This window comes from Acanthochromis polyacanthus, chromosome 15 (assembly GCF_021347895.1).
Source record: "Acanthochromis polyacanthus isolate Apoly-LR-REF ecotype Palm Island chromosome 15, KAUST_Apoly_ChrSc, whole genome shotgun sequence".
Taxonomy (NCBI): Eukaryota; Metazoa; Chordata; class Actinopteri; family Pomacentridae; genus Acanthochromis; species Acanthochromis polyacanthus.
The window spans coordinates 7346931-7366262 of NC_067127.1; the positions used below are offsets into that span (position 1 = coordinate 7346931).

At 38.6% G+C, this 19332-nt stretch overlaps 3 protein-coding genes and 1 long non-coding RNA gene across 7 annotated transcripts in view; 1 reads left to right on the forward strand and 3 right to left on the reverse strand.

Moving 5' to 3' along the window:
- Window positions 1-353, reverse strand: part of ctbp2a (C-terminal binding protein 2a) — a 77188-nt gene extending 76835 nt beyond the window's left edge. For 3 of the 4 annotated variants that reach the window (XM_051960226.1, XM_051960229.1, XM_051960228.1), the window contains exon 1: window positions 35-353. The gene's annotated coding sequence lies outside the window, so the exon portion shown is untranslated. The remainder of the gene's footprint in view (window positions 1-34) is intronic. The other variant, XM_051960227.1, reaches the window with a different exon arrangement.
- Window positions 1-11506, forward strand: part of LOC127537589 (uncharacterized) — a 59478-nt gene extending 47972 nt beyond the window's left edge. Inside the window, exon 3 of the long non-coding RNA XR_007947310.1 lies at window positions 11397-11506. This is a non-coding gene — a long non-coding RNA (uncharacterized LOC127537589). The remainder of the gene's footprint in view (window positions 1-11396) is intronic.
- On the reverse strand, window positions 11337-12601 carry tex36 (testis expressed 36). Its single transcript, XM_022214747.2, has 4 exons — window positions 12315-12601; window positions 12087-12227; window positions 11824-11898; window positions 11337-11730 (listed from the first exon to the last, which is right to left on the reverse strand). Exons 1-4 carry the CDS (start codon window positions 12363-12365, stop codon window positions 11359-11361), a joined length of 639 nt encoding a protein of 212 aa, XP_022070439.2. The 5' UTR covers window positions 12366-12601; the 3' UTR covers window positions 11337-11358.
- Window positions 12602-12745: 144 nt separating this feature from the next.
- Window positions 12746-18791, reverse strand: si:ch1073-143l10.2 (uncharacterized protein LOC565165 homolog). Its single transcript, XM_022214746.2, has 7 exons — window positions 18552-18791; window positions 18409-18472; window positions 18221-18305; window positions 16946-17019; window positions 14775-15026; window positions 14567-14688; window positions 12746-13266 (listed from the first exon to the last, which is right to left on the reverse strand). The coding sequence occupies exons 1-7, from the start codon at window positions 18637-18639 to the stop codon at window positions 13193-13195; spliced, it is 759 nt and encodes a 252-aa protein (XP_022070438.2). The 5' UTR covers window positions 18640-18791; the 3' UTR covers window positions 12746-13192.
- Window positions 18792-19332: the final 541 nt, after the last annotated feature.

Sequence of the window (19332 nt, forward strand, 5' to 3'; positions counted from 1 at the left end):
TCACACCACCTTTTGCAATAATCTTGAATCCTACCTCGACTGGATGTTTACTGAGAGTTCAAACGTCGGCTTTGGGGGCTCCAGAAATAGCATCGCAGGCTACGCATTTCAAATTCGCTTGTTATCTCGGATTTAGATAATGATCCACCTTTAGATGACATAAAAACTTAATCCTGAACGCAACGGGACAATCTCCGGCGCTGGGAAACGGTGCCTGGTGTCGGTTTTTACGGGGGGAAGTAGCCTCGGCTCTCGGTGTGCCTGGTTATCCTGCTATTTACTTACACGCTTCATAAACACTCCTATTCTTTTCCTCCTGCCAGAATTGAGAGGTGTGTATCAGTTTGCTTTTCCTTTTTTTCTCTCGCTTTTTGAGTGAGGCGGAGCCTTTTGCCCACTTCACACACACACACGCGCACACACACACACACACACACACACACACACACACACACAGATGAGAGACTGCTTGCAGTTGATGGAGATGGGACAGTGGGAATTTTCGAGAAAGGCGATTTGTGATTGTGATATCAGTCACTGGAGCCACGGTTGTTATGTATCCTCTCTTCCCGTTCTTTTATATGTTAAAGTCTTCGTCAATCACTTGGATTTTTTTAAACCTGTTTTTAAAAGAATATCCAATACTCATATGTGTACATTGAACATCCTAGTTCCTGTAGTTCTCCATTGTATGTTTTTTAAAATTTGTAATTTGTTGAACTCCAAAAGTCACTGAAGCATTATCATAACTTGTTATACGTATAAAACAGTTAATACGTATAAACAGTTAATACATATAAACAGTAAACTTAATTTAGTTTTTATTAATATATATGAAGAAATATTTGTTTTGTTTCAGAGCTACATACAGCAGTCGTGGGAAACATTGCTAGCTAGAATTGTATTAGCTAAGTTAGCAGGTGCTATTTGGTCATCCAGCTAATGTTAGCATAGCAATTTTGTAACTTATATAATTGTTATTTTTATTTCTAAACCTAAGTACTGTTTTGATTAAGTGTTAGCTGAGGTGTTGAATCCAAACTACCTATTAGTCGACCCCTTTTACCCTAAAAGTATAATTGCATCAATTATTAGCAAGCTAATTTTAGCTTAGTTAGCTCTAGCTACTTGGTCTTTTTTAAACATTAATGAATATTCGGTAATTTTAGGTACATTGTGTTATTTTTATTTTTAAACCTAAATGGTATTTTGATTCAGGTGTTTAAACCAAATTTAATATTAGGCAACCTGTTTTACTCCTAAATATAATTGCATCAATTAGTACCAAGCTAATATTAGCTTAGTTTTACACTACTTGTTTTTTTTTTTAACAATGGCGAAGGTTTAGCAATTTTAGGTATTTTGTGTTATTTTAAAAGCCTAAACAGATTAAACATTATTTTTTAATAAATTGTCAGGTCAGGTGTTTTAACCAAGTTTAATCCTGAAATTTCCTATAAACCCTTTAATGACCCACGTCACGAATGACGTCACAGCTTTAGCTGGAGGCAAAAGAGAAAGCCCGTGGCCGTGACCGAAAGGCGAAAGACTGAGGGACTAGGCTCCATCAACATTTCCAAAATGTCGTCCTGCTGTGTTTTTGGATGCCAGAATAGGAGGAATGACATTGGCGAACGCAAATTAAAGTTTTATAGGATTCCACCGAACACTCGTGCTCAGAGGGAACGAAGACAGTTGTGGTTAAATGCAGTGAGGCGAAAAGACTGGACAGAGACGATCAGCTGCAGTCAGTTCCAGCCACAAAAAATCGCTAATATTCTATTTGTAAATAAAAAATATTCAATTCAATTCAGCTTTATTCCAGACACTGGGTCCAAATACACACACCATAAGAACAAGGACACAACAAGACACAGAAAAAAATACAATCAAAAACAATAACCCGTTAAATATGACGAGAAATACAGGGAATATTGGACGCGCATCGCGAGGTGCATTTCCTTGAAAACGACCGATTCGTGCATTATATACCGACTTCAAGACATGTTTTGGACAAAATAGTTTACTGGCTTGTGTCATCTGGATGTCCAAGGTTGGATTATGGCCGTTTTTTGTGGAATATTTTCATCTGTGTGTAATAATGAACCCGGAAATGTGAGTCGCGCTGTGTACGTTGAAGCCGTGTATAGAGAACGGATGGATGGATATTCGTTGTTTGTCGGACAAATGTGTTTATATTACCCGCTGTGGTAATCACATCTGAAAGTGGTTTATACCGGCGGATTCATGAGAATCTAAGCTTTCCATCGGCATATAGTGTTTGTATAATCGCGTTTGCAGCCTTCGGACATTCTTTAAATTCCTATGCAAATTAGTAAGTGTACTGCCGGCGGTACACTTAAGTTTAATGGGTTAAAAATGCTCGAGTTTGCGCTGCAAACTCCCAGCGCAAACTATATACTCCCAGTCCCGCTTGACTTCTCGCTCCGCTTTTGTCTCCAGCATAAGCCCCGCCCACAAAAAACGTCACAATGTTTGTAAACAAATAAAGGGTCTATTAGGGATCTGGTGTGCTCTCAAATGTAGCAAAAAAAAAAAGTTTTGCAAGCTCATTTTAACTTAGTTGTGTGCTACTTGGTCATTTTTTAAATGTTAGTAAAGGTTCTGTAATTTTAAGGCTGTTGTGTTGGTTTTCAATTTACTCGTATACTTATATATTACTTTATTAAATGGCAAATTTGATTAAAAGTCAGTCTCTCTGTACACTATATATGCTACTCTTTAATATAAAAGAATCACATTATCAAGCTAATGTTAGCTTTGTCACTTGTATGCTATTTGGCCATTTTTCTAGCATTAGTAAAGGTTTGGAAATTTTAGATACACGTGTTATTTTTTATTTTAAAACCTAAACATATTAAACAAAATTTTGACTAAGTATCAGGTCAGATGTGTTAACTAGATTTCATATTAGCATATACCTCTTTTTCTTTTAAATATAAATTCAGCGATTATTAGCAAGCTAATTTCAGCGTAGTTGTATTCTACTTGGTAATTTTTATATTGTTAGTGAAGATTTGGTAATTTTAGGTGCATTGCATAATTTTTATTTTAAAACCTTAACTTATGAAAAACTGATCTGAGTAAGTGTCAAGGGTCAGGGTTGTTTAAATTTTAAATTTAATTATGCCAACTATTAGCTAGCTAATGTTAGCTTAGTTATTTGGATGCTAGTTTGAAACCAAAATTTATTCAACTGTATTTTGATCAGGTCTTGATTGAGTAGATGTGTCAACCACATTTCACATTACACTACTTGTGTTACTCTTAAATATAAAAACATCATATTAGCAAGCTAATGTTAGCTTTGTGAGTTGTACACTAATCGGCCATTTTTAAATGTTAGCAAAGGTTTGGTAATTTTAGATATGTTTTAGGTTGTTATTATTATTTTAAAATCTAAACTTATTAAAAAGTATTTTTGATTCAATGTTAAGGTGTGTCAACTGGATTTCATGTTACTGTACCTCTGCTATTCCTAAATATAAAAGCATCACATTACCAAGGTATGGTGCTAACTGGCTAACCTTGTCAGCATAATTGAGGCATAGTGTGTTTATGGAAATATATGAAAACCCAACTAACTTACAAGCAATTGATCAAGTGTCAGGTATCCCAATATATCTATATCACACTTTGGAATAACATTCTGTAATTTGAGATACATTGTGTTATTTTTGTGGAATGTAATTTTGAAACCACCCTTCTTGATCAAACCTCAGTTCACCATGTTTCATACTATGCTGCCTCTTTTCATGCTAAATCTAAGTTTGTAATAACACATTTGCTCTCCTCAAAGACTAGCCAACTAATTCATGTGGTGCAGCCTATATTGTGATTATTAAACCTTCATTTAAAAACAGAATTATGCTTGAACTCACTAATATCTAATGAAACCATACTCAGGGGGAAGTTTCTACATTTGAAAGTTACACATTGCGGGTATTTGATAGTCTGATTGCATGAATCTATTTACATTTGATTACCTCTGGGGTACTAATTAAATGAATAATTTGCAGATTCAATGATGTAGTTAGTGTTTATGAAAATTAAATTTATATAAAATATAACTTAACAGTTTACTGAATAAATATGATATGATATGGATATTTATCTAAGATAGATAGATAGATAGATAGATAGATAGATAGATAGATAGATAGATAGATAGATAGATAGATAGATAGATTCTTTGGTTAAGAGTTCAAATGCTTGTTTTCTCAGTTAATTCCTCCTCTTCTTGCAGCAGGTGCAGATAGTTCCTGCAGTAAAAGGATTTTAGACCCTTGGTTCATTCACACAGTGGTGCTGCCATATGACATGGCACAGATGGTAGAGAGCATCTTTGGATTTCTCAATCACTTCATTCTCTGCTTGCTTTTCCAATACTTCCACCAAACTGTAGTATTTCAGTGGAGTTTCCCACAAAGACAAAGAAAACCACCTCCAGCAGCAGATGAATCATTTACACACTTTCTGTTCTGCATCTTGCAGTAGCTTCTTTACCATGTAGGCTTCTCTGCATGTGTGGTCCCAGGCCAGGGGGCTCTTGGCCATGTCCTCAGAGCATCTTTCCCTGCGGTCATTTTGTCTCCAGCACAATGTTACCACTGGGCATGAACCCAAGCACTCCAAAGACCAACACCAGCCAACAAGAGACACCAACGGAAGCATATGTTGCAGTGGCAGGAGAGGGGATAGAGAACAGGAGGAGGAAGATAAAGGGGAAAATCACTGCTGTGAGGTTGTATCTGTAAGTAATATACAAATATTGTACGTGTGCTTTAAATATGGAGATAGGACAACAAAGGCCCTTTAAATATTATCAAATCAACTGTCAGCGATGAGTGACCCACTTGATGTCATGGTACATTATTTAATGATTTTAAATTACTTGCATAAAATAAGTGTTTAACACACATACATTGGTGTTCTAGATTTATTAGTCATATGCAACAGCATTATCTATCATCCCTTTGTGTCATTTTGAATACAAGTATTGTTTAAAATCTGCTTTATTGTTAGAGATTAAATCCAACAAAAGGCTGTGTTTGCCAATTATAAGCTTATCCTCTGCTGTGTTTACTGTAGGTCACGTAGTAGTTCACCTTGCTGCAGAAACAAATATGCAAAGTCTTTATTTGTCTGTGCACATTTAACAGGAAAAAAACACACCAATTAGAAACAGCAATCATGTGAGAAGACTTATGCATAAGTCCTCTTACATGATTGCTGCTTTGTAATGTGTATGCATATATTCAAGTAACACTTTGTTGTTATTTCATCCAGCCACTAGCATAAAAAGCTGTATCAATTCAGCCTTTTAGATTATGAAAATGTTCTCAACATTAGCGTTTCATATTATATCGAGATTTGCTTTTGTTTGTATCTATTTGTTAGAGAATGTCAGTCAACACACACACCTCTAATCTGTTCACTGTACAGTGGGTATTTGAGAGGATCAGTAGTGTGCGACTGCATATTTCTGCAGAGAGACATTATTTCTTCCCTCAGTTCCTCCTGGCAGAGATCTGAGTGTTTGACCTTTTTAAAATGCAAAGCGATTCTTCTACTCCAGAGAGTGAACGGGAGGCTCATGATTGTGCTACTAAATTTGAGGGACTTAATGCAGTAACTCACAGAGAGGGAGAGCTGTTCTGCACCTGCTGAAGTCTTGACTTGGTTACGGGGATACAATAACACCTCCAAGGGTTATGTTAATCTTTAAAGACTGGTTATTCTTATGCTGCTCCACTCTTTACCTCATTTGAATGAATATTTCACTGCAACCTCAAATCACCTTATTGCACGGCATCTCCTTTTACTCGGTTTTGCGTTCGTACTGTAACACTTGCTTTTTCTTATTTACAGTCTCCAGTGTCAAAATAAACTGTGAAGGTTTTCATTCATTCTGTCTATACATTCATCCACCTATTCATCAAACAATCTTTTTCTATTCAGAATAACGTTGTGTAAGTCGCTATAGATGATCCAGTTTCCAGTGTGGTGACATCATCTATTATTTTAATGTAACATTTCACATCTTTCCTCCTTTTGGAGAAGAGAAAGTGCAGCTAATTTAACTTTAACATCGCTACCAGAGGATGTATGATTATCCACAGCTAAGAAGGGGAGATCGTGTTAAATAGAGAATGTGACAACTTATGACACACTCTGCATATGGGATATTGTAATGAGCAGCTCATGGGAGTGCAATTTACATTTGATCATAATGTCAGATTCTTAAGAGTGTGCTATCGTACTGTATGTTCCTCCTCCATTAAGTGCACATCCTGTGCCACAGCAGAATGCCTTTTTGCTTTTCAGATGGCACAATATGTTTCGAACAAAACCACATAATACACTTCGACTGCACTCACCTCTAATTATAATTCCACTACATTAAGGCTTCTGTCACATTCTAAGCTGACTTTAAAAGACACAGGAATGCTTTCATTGCCTTGTATTTATACCTCAGATCGAATGCAAATGAGGCAGATTTACCCATTTCACTGGATGAAAATAGTTAATTAGACTTTTGAGGTCTGACTGATTTTGCTTCCTCCTACAGCAGGAAATAGAATAATGTGTTATAACATTTATGTAAGATGTTCAAGCAGTTTCCAATCTGACTTCGTAAAATGTAGATATGGTATATAATTGAGTTGAAAGTATATACAGTCTGTATATACTGTGAGCATCGAAAATACCATCTGAAGAAAACAGAATTTAAGCTAAATGCCACTTTGTTTCAGCTGCACTTTCAGGACCGTGTCAAATGAGACTAACTTCACCTGTTGACATATTTTTTCATCAGATTCCTGAAATTTCCGAGTAAAGAAGCCGACTCTGTGGGGTGTGTGGTCCGGCTCCTGATCTCTAAATTGGAGTCGACTTATGCATTTTACCTAATGAGATTAGAATGCTGCGATGATGCATTTATGAAGCTGCAGTGGGGAAAGGACTGAGAGGTGGAGCTTCTTAAGTAGTGATGAAACACTGGGTAATATTGAACACATGTGGCAATCCAGACTGTTTGAGCTGTAAAAGTGTTTCTGAGCAGAGAAGTGTCCATTCTTGTCTCTGCATTGTCGTCTCTTTCCCTCAACATGCTGTATAACAAAATGCAGGATCGAGAAACCGAAACACTGATTCTGCTTGAAGAATGCAGCACTTAAATGTCACACACTGAAAGCATACTTGAAACCAACTACTTTCTTGACTTGATTTTGCTATTTAATCATATCAGCAATGTGATTTCCCTCATATAAACTGTGCATTGTAAATCCATCCATCCTCGTGTAAAGTATGTTCTTGTTCTCTCTCTGGTGGGATACTTGAACAGACTGCAGCTTGTAGGCCTTTGTTTACGACCAGCCTAATGTAATTATTCTCACCACCTACACACAAATTAGCATGCAAACTGTGTCGGAGGTTTGAAAAATACATGGAGGAATGTGATTTAGTGCAAGTGTAGGTCTGATCTTTTGAGGCAGTGTGTCCACAGAGCTGCTCTGTGCCAGGCCGGCGGCCCTCGCAGCTGCAAACATGGACAGGACTGCAGCTAGTCCGAAGCACTCAATTTAAACACACATGTACAGCGCAAAAAAAGACACGTAAATACACACCCGCAGAGCTTCTTTAGCAGGGGAAGTCTTATCTCGACCGAACAAACTCCTCCAGTGATGGGAATGTTCTCAGGATGTTATCTAGTCCTCTGTGGAAATGAGATAGCCAGCCACCTTTATCACCACCCTCAGACTCTGGAGGGCCCCAAACCATTACTGCAACAAGGACCACTAGGCTGCCAGGGGACACAAACCAACTGGCTGCTGGAAAGAAAAAAAAAGACAGAGACTGCCAGGGAATTGGAAGTACTGCAAGTCGAATGACTGACAGGAGATTGGAAGGAGTCTTAGAGTTTGGCGTAGTTTAACCCAGAGTCAAATCGAATGGTGTTTAGAGTTGCAGTTTGGGCCGAATGCTGAATGTTTGAACAAGATTAAATATTCGACATGAGGCAAATTCATTCCATGAGCCTTGACGTCTCAATAAAAAAGATATAAGATGGAAGAGGAGCAAAAAAAATGTAACTAAAACCAAAGAAGCTAGTCATTAGTTATAATTGGCAAAAGAATAAACAGAAAGAAAAATCTTTGAATATGTGATTTAACTGCAGCATCTCCATAGCAACTCTCTTTCAAGTCACATCTTTAATGAATAGGTAATGGACAAAATGCGCAACTTCATAATGTCAGAACAGATGCCAAAGCTGACACGAGACCAAAAAAAAAGGTAATTTTGTTTGACAAAAAGTATTTTTGCTGCACACAACAGAATATGTCAAAACACCACAGCAGCCTCTTTCTGAAAAGAAAACACACACACATACACACAATGTGCCATGGCAACACAAATCTTTCTTCCTCTGTTGCTGTTATTTTGACTGTCTGGCAAATCCACCTCTTGTTTTCAAAGCATTTTTTCTCTAACAGGTGCAAAACCTCTCAACTCAACACATCAAAGAGACACATGCACCTGCGAATAAATCACAGCAAATGGTAAGAATCCAGACTAGGGCCTCCTAACACCAAAGAGGGAGGATTCAAAGTGTCTGATTTAATATTCATGAAGTGCAAGGCTTTGGTGGTTGAATGCTTGTTTACTGAGATGTGTCTTTTGTCCTTGGGAGAAGGTTTGATATTCCACCAGGCAACTGTATTTACATATACTCGCAGTCTTGCCTCTACATGATATAACACACACATCTTGCCGAACATGGCACATATGGCACGCACGAGCATATGCTGACTGGGTGATGGATACGCTATTTCAGCAAGAGTTCCTCTGTCAAGTATTAAAAGCCTCACTGCTACTCCGACAGAGCTAATGAGAGTTTCTGATTGTGAAGTGTTGGTGGCTTCAGTGCGGAGGAGTTGTTCAAGTTGTGGCGAGTCCAAAGGAAAAGTGTAGTCTGCGAATTGCACCCACAGGGACAGAGGTGCCAGACAACCAGTCGAGACCAGACAGAGCCAACTGTCAAACACAAGCACAGGTGTTTTTCATTAACATGCACTTATTCTCATCTCGTCGGCACCATTTCAGCTCTTTAAAAAGTGTTTAACATTAATTTAAGTGACTCCTGACTGCCAAAAGTGCTAAAGCGCAACATACAGTTGGATTCTGTTGTGTGTCACGGCAAAAATGGGGTTAAATTAGAGTTGTACCCATCAGAGGTATGACCTAGAAGCCCTTGACATTGTGCACCTGCAACAAGGGATCAGTTTTGTGTGTGAGATAATCTCAGAGTGGAATCGCAAAGGGCACACAGTTCCACTTGGATGTCTCACAGCTTTCTCGTCTTTCTTTATTTTAAAAAAAAGGGTGGGGGGTGGGCAAACTGTGAGATCCAAGTCACCTTTCAAAAGTGAAATAAACTCCTACAAGGTCGGCACTGCATGTGGATCAGCTAATTACAACAGCTGAAAGAAAAGCTTGGGAGAAAAACCCATCTCCCCAGCGAGTACTTAAAGAAAGCAAGCAGCTGGTCAGAACATACTCCGGAGAAAATACCAGCTATTGGAGAGAGTGATCGGGGATACTCTTCACTTAAGTGCTTTTCTCTGAGCAGTGTTCTCTGTCATTCGCTCCCACGCTTCCTCCTCCTCCTCCTCCTCCTCTCTTGTATGGGTTTGCACACACACATACACACACATATCCATCCCTTTCATCCCCAGGGGTGAAACAAACCCATGCATTATGACTCAAATCAAGCTTAATTTATTTCACATGCTCTAATTTAATGTCTTCATGTTGATATGCATTGAGTAAAAATAGCTGGGTTCTTTTTCTAATTATTTCCCCCCCACGTTTTCTCTCACAGAGCCTGCACATTACACAGGGGTTTTCGGTTATTACATTTCTCGCACAACTTGGCTGCAGAACAACTCAGTAGCTCAGCAGGCCAAAATATCACCCATGTAGACCTGCTGCCCTCTGCTGGCATCCATGTGAACCACTAACACATCACAGGCACCGTAATTAAATCAAAACCTCCCATAATTACATTTAGATGCTTCCATTTCCTGCATGCACTTAAACTAATGTGCTAACATGTGTTTTTGGTGTAGTGTACTGTGTATACAACACTAAAGTGCATTTGTGTATTAAGAAGCTGATGCACAAGCTCCTGAAGAAACTGCACAGTCTGACAGGTGACAACTTCAGGTGATTGAAGACTTAAAGTGTGAAAATGAAAGAAATGTGGAGGTGTGAAGTTTGAAAAAAGTGAGTCTCCCAAACATCTGCAGCCTACTTCTCATCTAGGCCCGGGGTGGCTAATCGGGAGAACCAGGACAATTCCCGGTGGGCCGGGCTAATGTTTGGGCTGCAAGGGCCGGTGTTCAGTCATGGCACTGGGTTGATCATTCTGCTGCTACTGCTGTTCCTAGGTCGCCTTCACTGACAGCTTTTTTTTTTTTTGCAGACGCACCGTGACGTAACACGTCCATGCACACAATGACGTATATATATATATATATATATATATATATATATATATATATATATATATATATATGAAAAGTAGCGGATAGCCAGTAAACACGGAGCCGCTTATACGGCGTTTAAAAATCTTTCCACTCTGAAACCTGGTTTCAAAAATGATCATATACAGACCCCCCAAACGCCGTCTTCGTGTGGATGATACTCAGATTCTGCAAGAAACTTATGCGTTTAGACCTCGTTTTGTCTTCGTGTGGATGAGGCCTAAGCCAGCCCTCTGGACTTCCAGTAAGCTGTGTTCCTATTGGCTGTCCAGGAGGCTGCTTGGTGTTATCAGGAACACCTGAGCAGCTCAGTGTCTTCCTGCTTTATGTCTGCAGTCAAACATTTCCTCTGCTTCTCTTCACCACTAAACCGGGTTTGGCTCTGTTGCTTTAGTTTGTTCTTTAGGCGTTGGCTTGCAGCTTCCAGCAGTAAAATCCTCTTTAATGTGTTTCTTGGTGTGTTTTAGGGCTTTGTACTGGATAGTTGTCTTGGTAAATGTGGTTCTTTAGCCACAGTTATAACATGGTGCTTTTTTTGAATTGAGCCTGGGGGACGAATAACGTTTTTTGTCTTGTATCCTCAAGTGCACTTGACGCACAAGGTTGCACAAAGCATACGATAGGATGCACTAATTTTACAGTATTGGAACATTAAATGGGCTGTTACTGTCCAACTCTCCAGTCAAACTAGGGTAGCTGTGGAGCAAATTCTTGTTTTTAAAGCTCCCTATTTGCCACTTTTGGAACTCCAGAAAAAAGAACAGTTGGTACTTTTACATCAGCTCTTTATTCATTTATCTCTGTGCTGTGTTCTCTCAACAACTCTAGGAGCATCTTGGGGTGTGGAAGGTGCTGAGCAGTTGGAACGTGTCAGGACTTTCGGGGTTTCTGATGGGTCAGAGTCGACTTGTCCGAACCACAGGGACTGCTTCCCTGCTTGGGCCAAAGCAGCCTCTGCAGACTTCTGGAAGTGATTGCGGGGGAATTGCCTGGCTCTAGTTGGGACATTAACAACCGCCTTTCCTGTGAAGTCAGCCTGGTAGGCCGAGAGGTTCCCACTGGTGTCTTCATGGCTGCTGTTGGCTCCAACATGGCACAGACAGAAGTGGGAGAGTTGCTGATTGCGATCATCAAGACATTTCTTCAGTCCCAGTCCTACACCCTGATGTATACCAACATGATGCAGAGAAGATTTCCTTTAAAGACAATGGGTCTTTGTATTTAATAATTTGTACATTTCTCACCAGACACTCACTTGAGAGAAGACAGAGATGTCGTCCTTTAAGACGTGCTTGCTGTCATGAGCAGAGAATGGATACTCTCTGGATTTCTGTAAAGCAACCCAAAGAGAAATTCATAACTGGAGAACAACCAAATACAGTACATGGGTTAAAATCAGTGGGTGTTCTTTGCAGAAATGCTTTGGCAGAAAGTGCAAGTAAATCTTTCAAGGCCTTTGCAGTGACTGTAACGTGAAAAACTAACAGACAGTGCTTGCATTGTCTCGTCTACACACACCTGCTGAGTTTTCCATTTAGGATAGCGCTCAAAGTTGAAAGCCTGAGGCAACGAGGACTTAACCTGAGTCAGCATGATCCCAGTGCTTGTACAAGTCTCCCGAGTCTTTAGCTCATTTTCTGGTGAAACTGGATGAGCAAACTGAGAAGAGAATGAAAAAAAAGCTAATTACACATCAAGGCTGGGATGTTATGATTTAATTATGTGATGAAATAAAAATTTTCTTACCCATTTGCCATCATTGCTCATTGAAGAATATCGCTTTCCACCTTTTACCATTTTCACACAGTTTCAGATGTTGAATCCACTGAGTGGTTTCACCAACACACCACACACACACAGTCCGGCGTAACTAATGCAAACACTGGTGACCATGGAAACATGCAGCAAACAACCTGAAATCTGATCCCAGGTTGTCATGGAGATGTGGATCTGGAATTCTGATAATAATAAGAAAAAATCATATAGAGCATTGACTGTTCAAACTTAATTATTTAAATGTACAAAGTAAAAATAGTACAAAGTTTGAGTGAAATGTGGACAAACTGTCCAGACAGTCAGAGCTGAGGACACTTTACAGCCAAAATGTGATTTAAAAGTTTCTTTTCTGATCGAAGACAAATGACAAAGAGGGAATTCATACAAAAATACAAACAAAATCAGTATAAAAGTTTCTTTATTTTTTTTACAAGTGAAAAAAAACAAAAATCTTTCTTCAGTACAATAGCTTACAATGAGAGTCTGGGTTTATTTTTTCCATTTTAATAAGACATTCACAATTCAAAAGTTATTTTAAGCATCAAGGTCCCCAGTTATTAAAAAAATAACTGAGAAAGGCTGACTTGGGCTATAGCAATAAATGTAAAATTTGGCACACTAAATCTAGCTTAAACATTCCCTCCTCACAGAAAATCTTTAAATGGATTTTTAGGCAAATTAAAAAACCGATACAGATGAAGTACTTCGCTTCACCTTAGCAAAAAGTCACTCTTTGGTCATTGTTCTTTAGTTCACATATGAGCAATTAGTTCTTCATCTACAAGCACTGAGGAAGAGACGCAACCGCAGAGAAGAAAGCCTTTTGTCACCATTATCTCAGGGGAGTATTACACTTTTGCTGCAGCTGAGACATGGCTGTAGCCGGAGCGTCCCTGGTGTGTAACGGCAGCCTTATTGATCCCTGAGGACAAGATGATAAAAAGGGTGAACTACATGTTTTCGGCTACATTCAACACACAGCTCAAGACGTCACCATCCATCCTTCTAAGAATGATTAAGTTTAAGTTCCTGAAGAAGGTTGTAGATTAACTGTTATTTGAACTGGAAAATCTAAGAAAAAAAAAATCACTTTGAAGCTGGAGTTGAGGGAAGCAATCATACGGATGGAGATGGAGTAAACCACAATAATTAGGCTAAGATATACAAAGCATCCAAGAGAGGTTTCTGACGCTCCAGATAAAAAAAGAAACTCTGTGTTCAGAGGAATGATCAGAGTCAAAACAGAAAGTGATTTACAGCAAGGCATACATCTTCAGGGTAGGTCAACGGTATATGAGTAATTTATCATGCTACCAGAAGAGGGAGACAAAAATTCTGCACTTCAGGGTTGAGATACTCAGTTTGCTATAATATTAAAAAAATAAAAATTCTCATTGGAGAAGTAGCAACCAGAGAATAGAGTGTTTTTACTAAAAAAAATGACCTTACTACCAAAATAGCTGCTTATCAATTATCTGGTAACTGACTTACAATTACTAGTTATGAGCGTAAATCTCTCTTTATCCTCACAACTAATGAGTATTACTTATGTAACAATAATGAAGTGACACCTGATGTTTGGTTAAATGATGAAAAAAGAATCGCATTCCTCAAATGTAATGTAAAATATATTTAAATGTACTTTAACACTAACTGTGTTTCAGGTTTTAAATCTCAATCAAACCAAATCATATTTCTCAGAAAAAAAACACCAGCAACATGACATCACATGTCATAAGATCAGAAGTGCAGCTTTCTTACAATCAGGCCAAAGCAGACAAGAATCATGACAGTTCCCCTTCCTATGACACTGCACAATCCCCTGCAGCTGTCTTCTATGACCATTTTAGCTATAATCAATGTGTTTTCACAGCCTGACAAAAAGGGTTGAGGCAAACATGACTGATACTGTGTGTGATTCACTCGATGGTCACTTGGGTGCTGGGCTTTAAACGGATTTCTAATAATATTCCTTACAAGGCATCATTTGACAAAGGCTGAATGGGCCTTCATCAGTACCATTAGCGCCGTGTTGATCACATTAGCATTTCACCATGATGACACCCTCGTTGTCTTGACCTCACGAACGAGAGGTGTTTAATTAAGAGGGTGGAAAGGATGGTCTTAATGAAGGGTCTTAGTGAAGCAGCACTGAGGTGAAGTAATAATATCAAATTGCACCTGCTGAATTATGCATTAGCACTGAGAATGCTGATTCTTACCCTTAATGGCTGATGGAGAGTTTTCTGTTGCATCACTTGAACAGCGGGTCACAATGGGGGAACACTCTCTTCTCATTCTCCTCTGGAAGTGTTTCTTCAGCTGGCTGGCCAAATGTTGCCACCTGATGAAAAGCAAACGGCCTAAAGTCTCCAAACTGTGGATATGTTTTCATTAAAACTGACACAGATCACACCTTCACCCTCTTACCTTTCCTGCATGTCGTTGTATTTATTCAGCCTTTCCGCCTCCCCCCTTTTCTCCTCCATCCATCGCTGTAAAAGCCGTTCCTTCTCTATGCAAGCTTGTGCCAATGTTTCTTTTAGTCCTTTCTGCTCCACACGTAAGGCCACTAACTCTTTGGACTGACACTCAACAGTGAACTCGAATTCTGAAAGAGCTGCCTTCAGGGTGTTACTCCCTTTAGCCAGAATGAGGGCCTCTTGACGGTACTGGGACACACTGAAAGAGCCGAGCAATAAAACGGTGATTTATTGATCACGCTGTGGTTCTATTACTTCAGACTCTTAGATGTTGGATTTTGTAGGTCGAAGTTCAATCAACAAAACCAAAGAACAAGTGGCTTAAGGTGGATTTACGCTGCTGGTTCCAACACTGTCCAAACCAAAGTGATTTATGGTTGAGTTTATTATTCAGAATTTCACATACAGCAGCACAAATGTAACCCCACAATGCTACTGAACACTGCTAGAAAAGGGTTAAATTTATCCAACTGTGCACAAAAAGATTTGGAGCTGTTCAACTGGCGACAGGACAATGACTAGATAGCGTGACCAGTCCACAGAGAAGTGACCAGTAAGTATAAAAGGCCTCTTTAAAATGATTTTTTTTTAATTGAAATGACACAATTCCACACATGGCAAGAGAAAAATGAGAACAGGCTGTTGGCACACCGGATGATGGTATGCCAGTTAGAACTACAGCCAGGCCCCTGAATGTCCACAATTTTATCATTTGTTGACGAAAAATTTATTTTGACCGCCCTGAATGGATATGTCCAGCAATGTTATTCTGTCCTCCATAATGTCCACCGAATTCTCCAAGCGCTCTAGGAAGAATTAACGCTTTGTGCTGCAGATGTGTGGCAATATGGTAGGGCTGTACCCGAATATCCCGAATATCCGGATATTTGTTCGCTACGGCACTATCCGGATATGAATTTGGTATCCGAATATTCGCCCCCCGTCGGACGTTACGGGGCGGAACGAATATTCGGATATTCGTCTTTAATAGGGCCCGAATATTCGGAGGCCAGAAACCACTATTCGAGCCAGCCCTACAATATGGTGGACACATTTGGTACTAATTTGTGATTTAACTCTTAATACAGCATATTGTGTACTTGGTTGTTTCCCGATATCCATTCTGTAGTAGAGATACTGTGTGTTGGAGCAAGAAATACTTATTTCACTATTTGAAAAAGAATGGATAGAGTTTAATAGAATGCTACATGTGACTTTCATATTTTTGTTCAGTATATTGGAGGGATCGATTAGCATGGTTGGTCTGGGGCTGTTACTGATTACTGGTGATCAAGAAAAGCCGATAATTGATATCTGGACCCAATATACAATAAATGTAATGTTTTAACAGCATGTGATAGCAGAGAACCTGTCTTTCATAATTAGACTTTTTCATTCAAAAGGGTGACTACGACTGAGTATGTAAAACAGAAATATGAGTGATTAAATTCTACTCTGTTTCTGTGGCATCGACTGAGATTCATCAGTTTGTCTCCTGCTGTTCTCTATTTTCTTAATCTTTCACTGTTCTGTCATTTTTGTTGCACATTAATTTCCATATTTTAACGCGCTATTAATTATTGTATTCCAGACACTGTTTCAGGGTAATCTTTAGCTTAGATGCTAGCTGTTAGCATAGCGTTAGCCACTGTGAGAGGAGCTAATTTCCTAGTTTTTGGCAACAACTTTACAAGAAACACAAGTCTAGCTCAGTCTCTACTTGAGAGACATTTCTTATCCAACAAACTACAGACAGAAAGAGATGGCTCCATCAGACCTGAAGTAGCACATTTAATTTATCAATAATCTGTCAATAAAAACACTGATATTGTTTGTCACAAAATTGCCAAAAAATTGCCACGACAATCGGCCAGGCAGATAATCAATTAGGATAGGGATTTCACTAAAAACAGCTAGTTCAAAAAATGCTGCAAAATTCATAAATTATGCACCTGCTCTGTGATATCTAATAGGAGGACATAATGTAAGATGAATCTTATATTTCAAGTCATTAAAAAACTACTTTTGAGGAGAATGCAGTTAAACAATTGACCAGCAATCAATGTTTTGTGGTCTCTTCAGGCTATATCTAGAATTGACCACTGTGATGTCAGTTACCGTGACTGCCAGTGCTGAAGCTCAGCCTCCTTCAGATGCAGGACGGTGGTCAGGTCAGAGACAGTCTGAGACAACTGGGGAGACCACACAAAGGAGGAATTGACTGAACAATGGGAGGATGTCATCAGATTAAAGGTCACCGTCTGCACACACCATGCAAAGATGACCATATGGGTCCATTAAACGCTGCACTGCTGTGACCCAATGCAATAGTGAACCTTTAAAGGTGAAAGAGTAAACATATAATCAGATTGTCAAATATACACCTGAGATTTCTTACTAATACATGGGTCATTCCAGAATAGGAGGAAAGTTGGGCTTCAACATTTTTTGAAAAAATAGGCCATCTCTAAAGTTTTCTGCTACATAATCATCAGAAATAGGTAATAAACTATCAAATGCTTGATTGGCTCAGCTTACACATCAGTGGTGCCATTTTTGTTCCATGTTTTCTTTGTTCTTTGCTAACCCTACTCTAATCACAGTAACAGAGTTGCAGATGTAAAAAAGTAAACAAAAAAGTAAAAAGATATTTCCTTATCCAGATAATATGAGGTACAGTGAGACATTCAATCAAGGCTGACAATGTTCTGAAAATATAAAAAATAGAATTGAGGACATTCTTTTGCTCTACCCATTCTTCTGGAAAACTCAGAACTTTGTTTTTAAATTACAGAATTTGTTTATTTTTTTATTTAGAACTTTGTGTCGCTTTTATTGTCTGATGTTGACCTTGTCTTCATTGATGCTGCTCTTTATGCCCTTTTTAATTGCCCCTTGGGGATAAACAAAGTAACTGAATTGAAATGATGTTAATTCCAGCACATTGTGTGATTCCCTCCTTTCTTCTTCTTCTAACTGCTAAAAAGGTTTTGCTAACAGGGTTGTTGTGGGACACATGCATAAATATTATTATTTAAAATATTATATTGATTAAAAAATGTTCCCACAACTACAGGAGACGTCAATGAAAAAAATAATATAAAAAAAGTAGATTTAAATTCCACTTTAACTGTTTTATTTGAGATTCAATTTTCTGAAACACAATTTCAAACATCCTTTTCTCCTACTTTTGTTTAGATTCGGTCTCAGGATGAGTAAATTTACACAACAACTGCATGTTTAAGCATTTTTACACGGAATATTTAAAATTTGATAGGTGGGACGTAAAATGTCCTCTAATTCTGGAATGACCCCTATGCAAACTGCTGCTACTTATTTACCTTAATGACAGCTAAAAAGCATTTTACAAAGATTTTAAAATATGGTGATTACCTTGTCTGCCAGGTGTTCACTCTCTCTCAGCTGGAGTTGAAGGAATCTGGTGGTTTTCCCAACTTCTACTCCACCTGGTTCTAAACTGAAATCAAAACAACCTGCATATAAGCATGTTTTATTTTTATTTCATCTATTTTTATTAATGAAACTTTGGACACCAAGAGCAACAGAAGTGAAATCCAAACCTGTTAGACAGAACATCATCCACAATCTGTTTGCGAATTTCAAATCTTTCCTCCAGGTGAGACACTGAAAGAAAACCAACAGGTGTCTTTAGGCGACATCTTGAATGGAAATGAGGAGAATAAAAGGTAAACATCAGTCTTACAGCTCGTGAAAACGCCAGCGAAGGGGAGTTTCTCTTTCAGGTCTCTCTGCTGCAGTCCAGCGCGCACGTGATTCTTCCAGCTTCCCATTGTAATAAATATTAATTAGTTTGTTTCACGGTGCATAAAAGCGTCCACAAACAGCCCGATAGCGACGCTTTCAGTTCTCATGTGACTCTGGCTAAGTCGATAAAGTTGCTAAAACGCAGCCAGCAGCGCATGAATCCACTGTCGGCTGCAAAGTGTCCCAGCTCTTCCCTGTTCAGTTCACATTCCGCTGCTGGATGAAGAACTTCAGAACAGGAACCTCAGAATATAGTGCAGATTGAACTTTAAGTATTTCCACGACATGCTGAAAAATGCTGCTACACACCGAGGTGTTCTGATTACTATAATCAGTATTTTGTTTTTTCTCTGGCTATATTTTGGCTACCTTTCCAAAATAAATAAATAAATAATAAAAATAAAGAAAAAAGATGCCAACATTTCCTCTACTATTATATTATATTATGTGCAGTGGTACTTATTTCTTTTAATTCTAAAAGATTTATTATTTATTTGACAGGAAATGCTGCCACCGATCGAGCATTTTAGTATTTTAGTATTCAGTGAGTATAGCTATATACTCACTAAAATAGAATATATTCTTTATTGATCCTAACAAGGAAATTATTCATAACAGCAGCATTTTATACTCAGACAACCTACAAACCCGACAAACACCAACACAATAGTCTAAATATCGATCTAATAGTCATATATCTATATACACTAGAAAAGTAA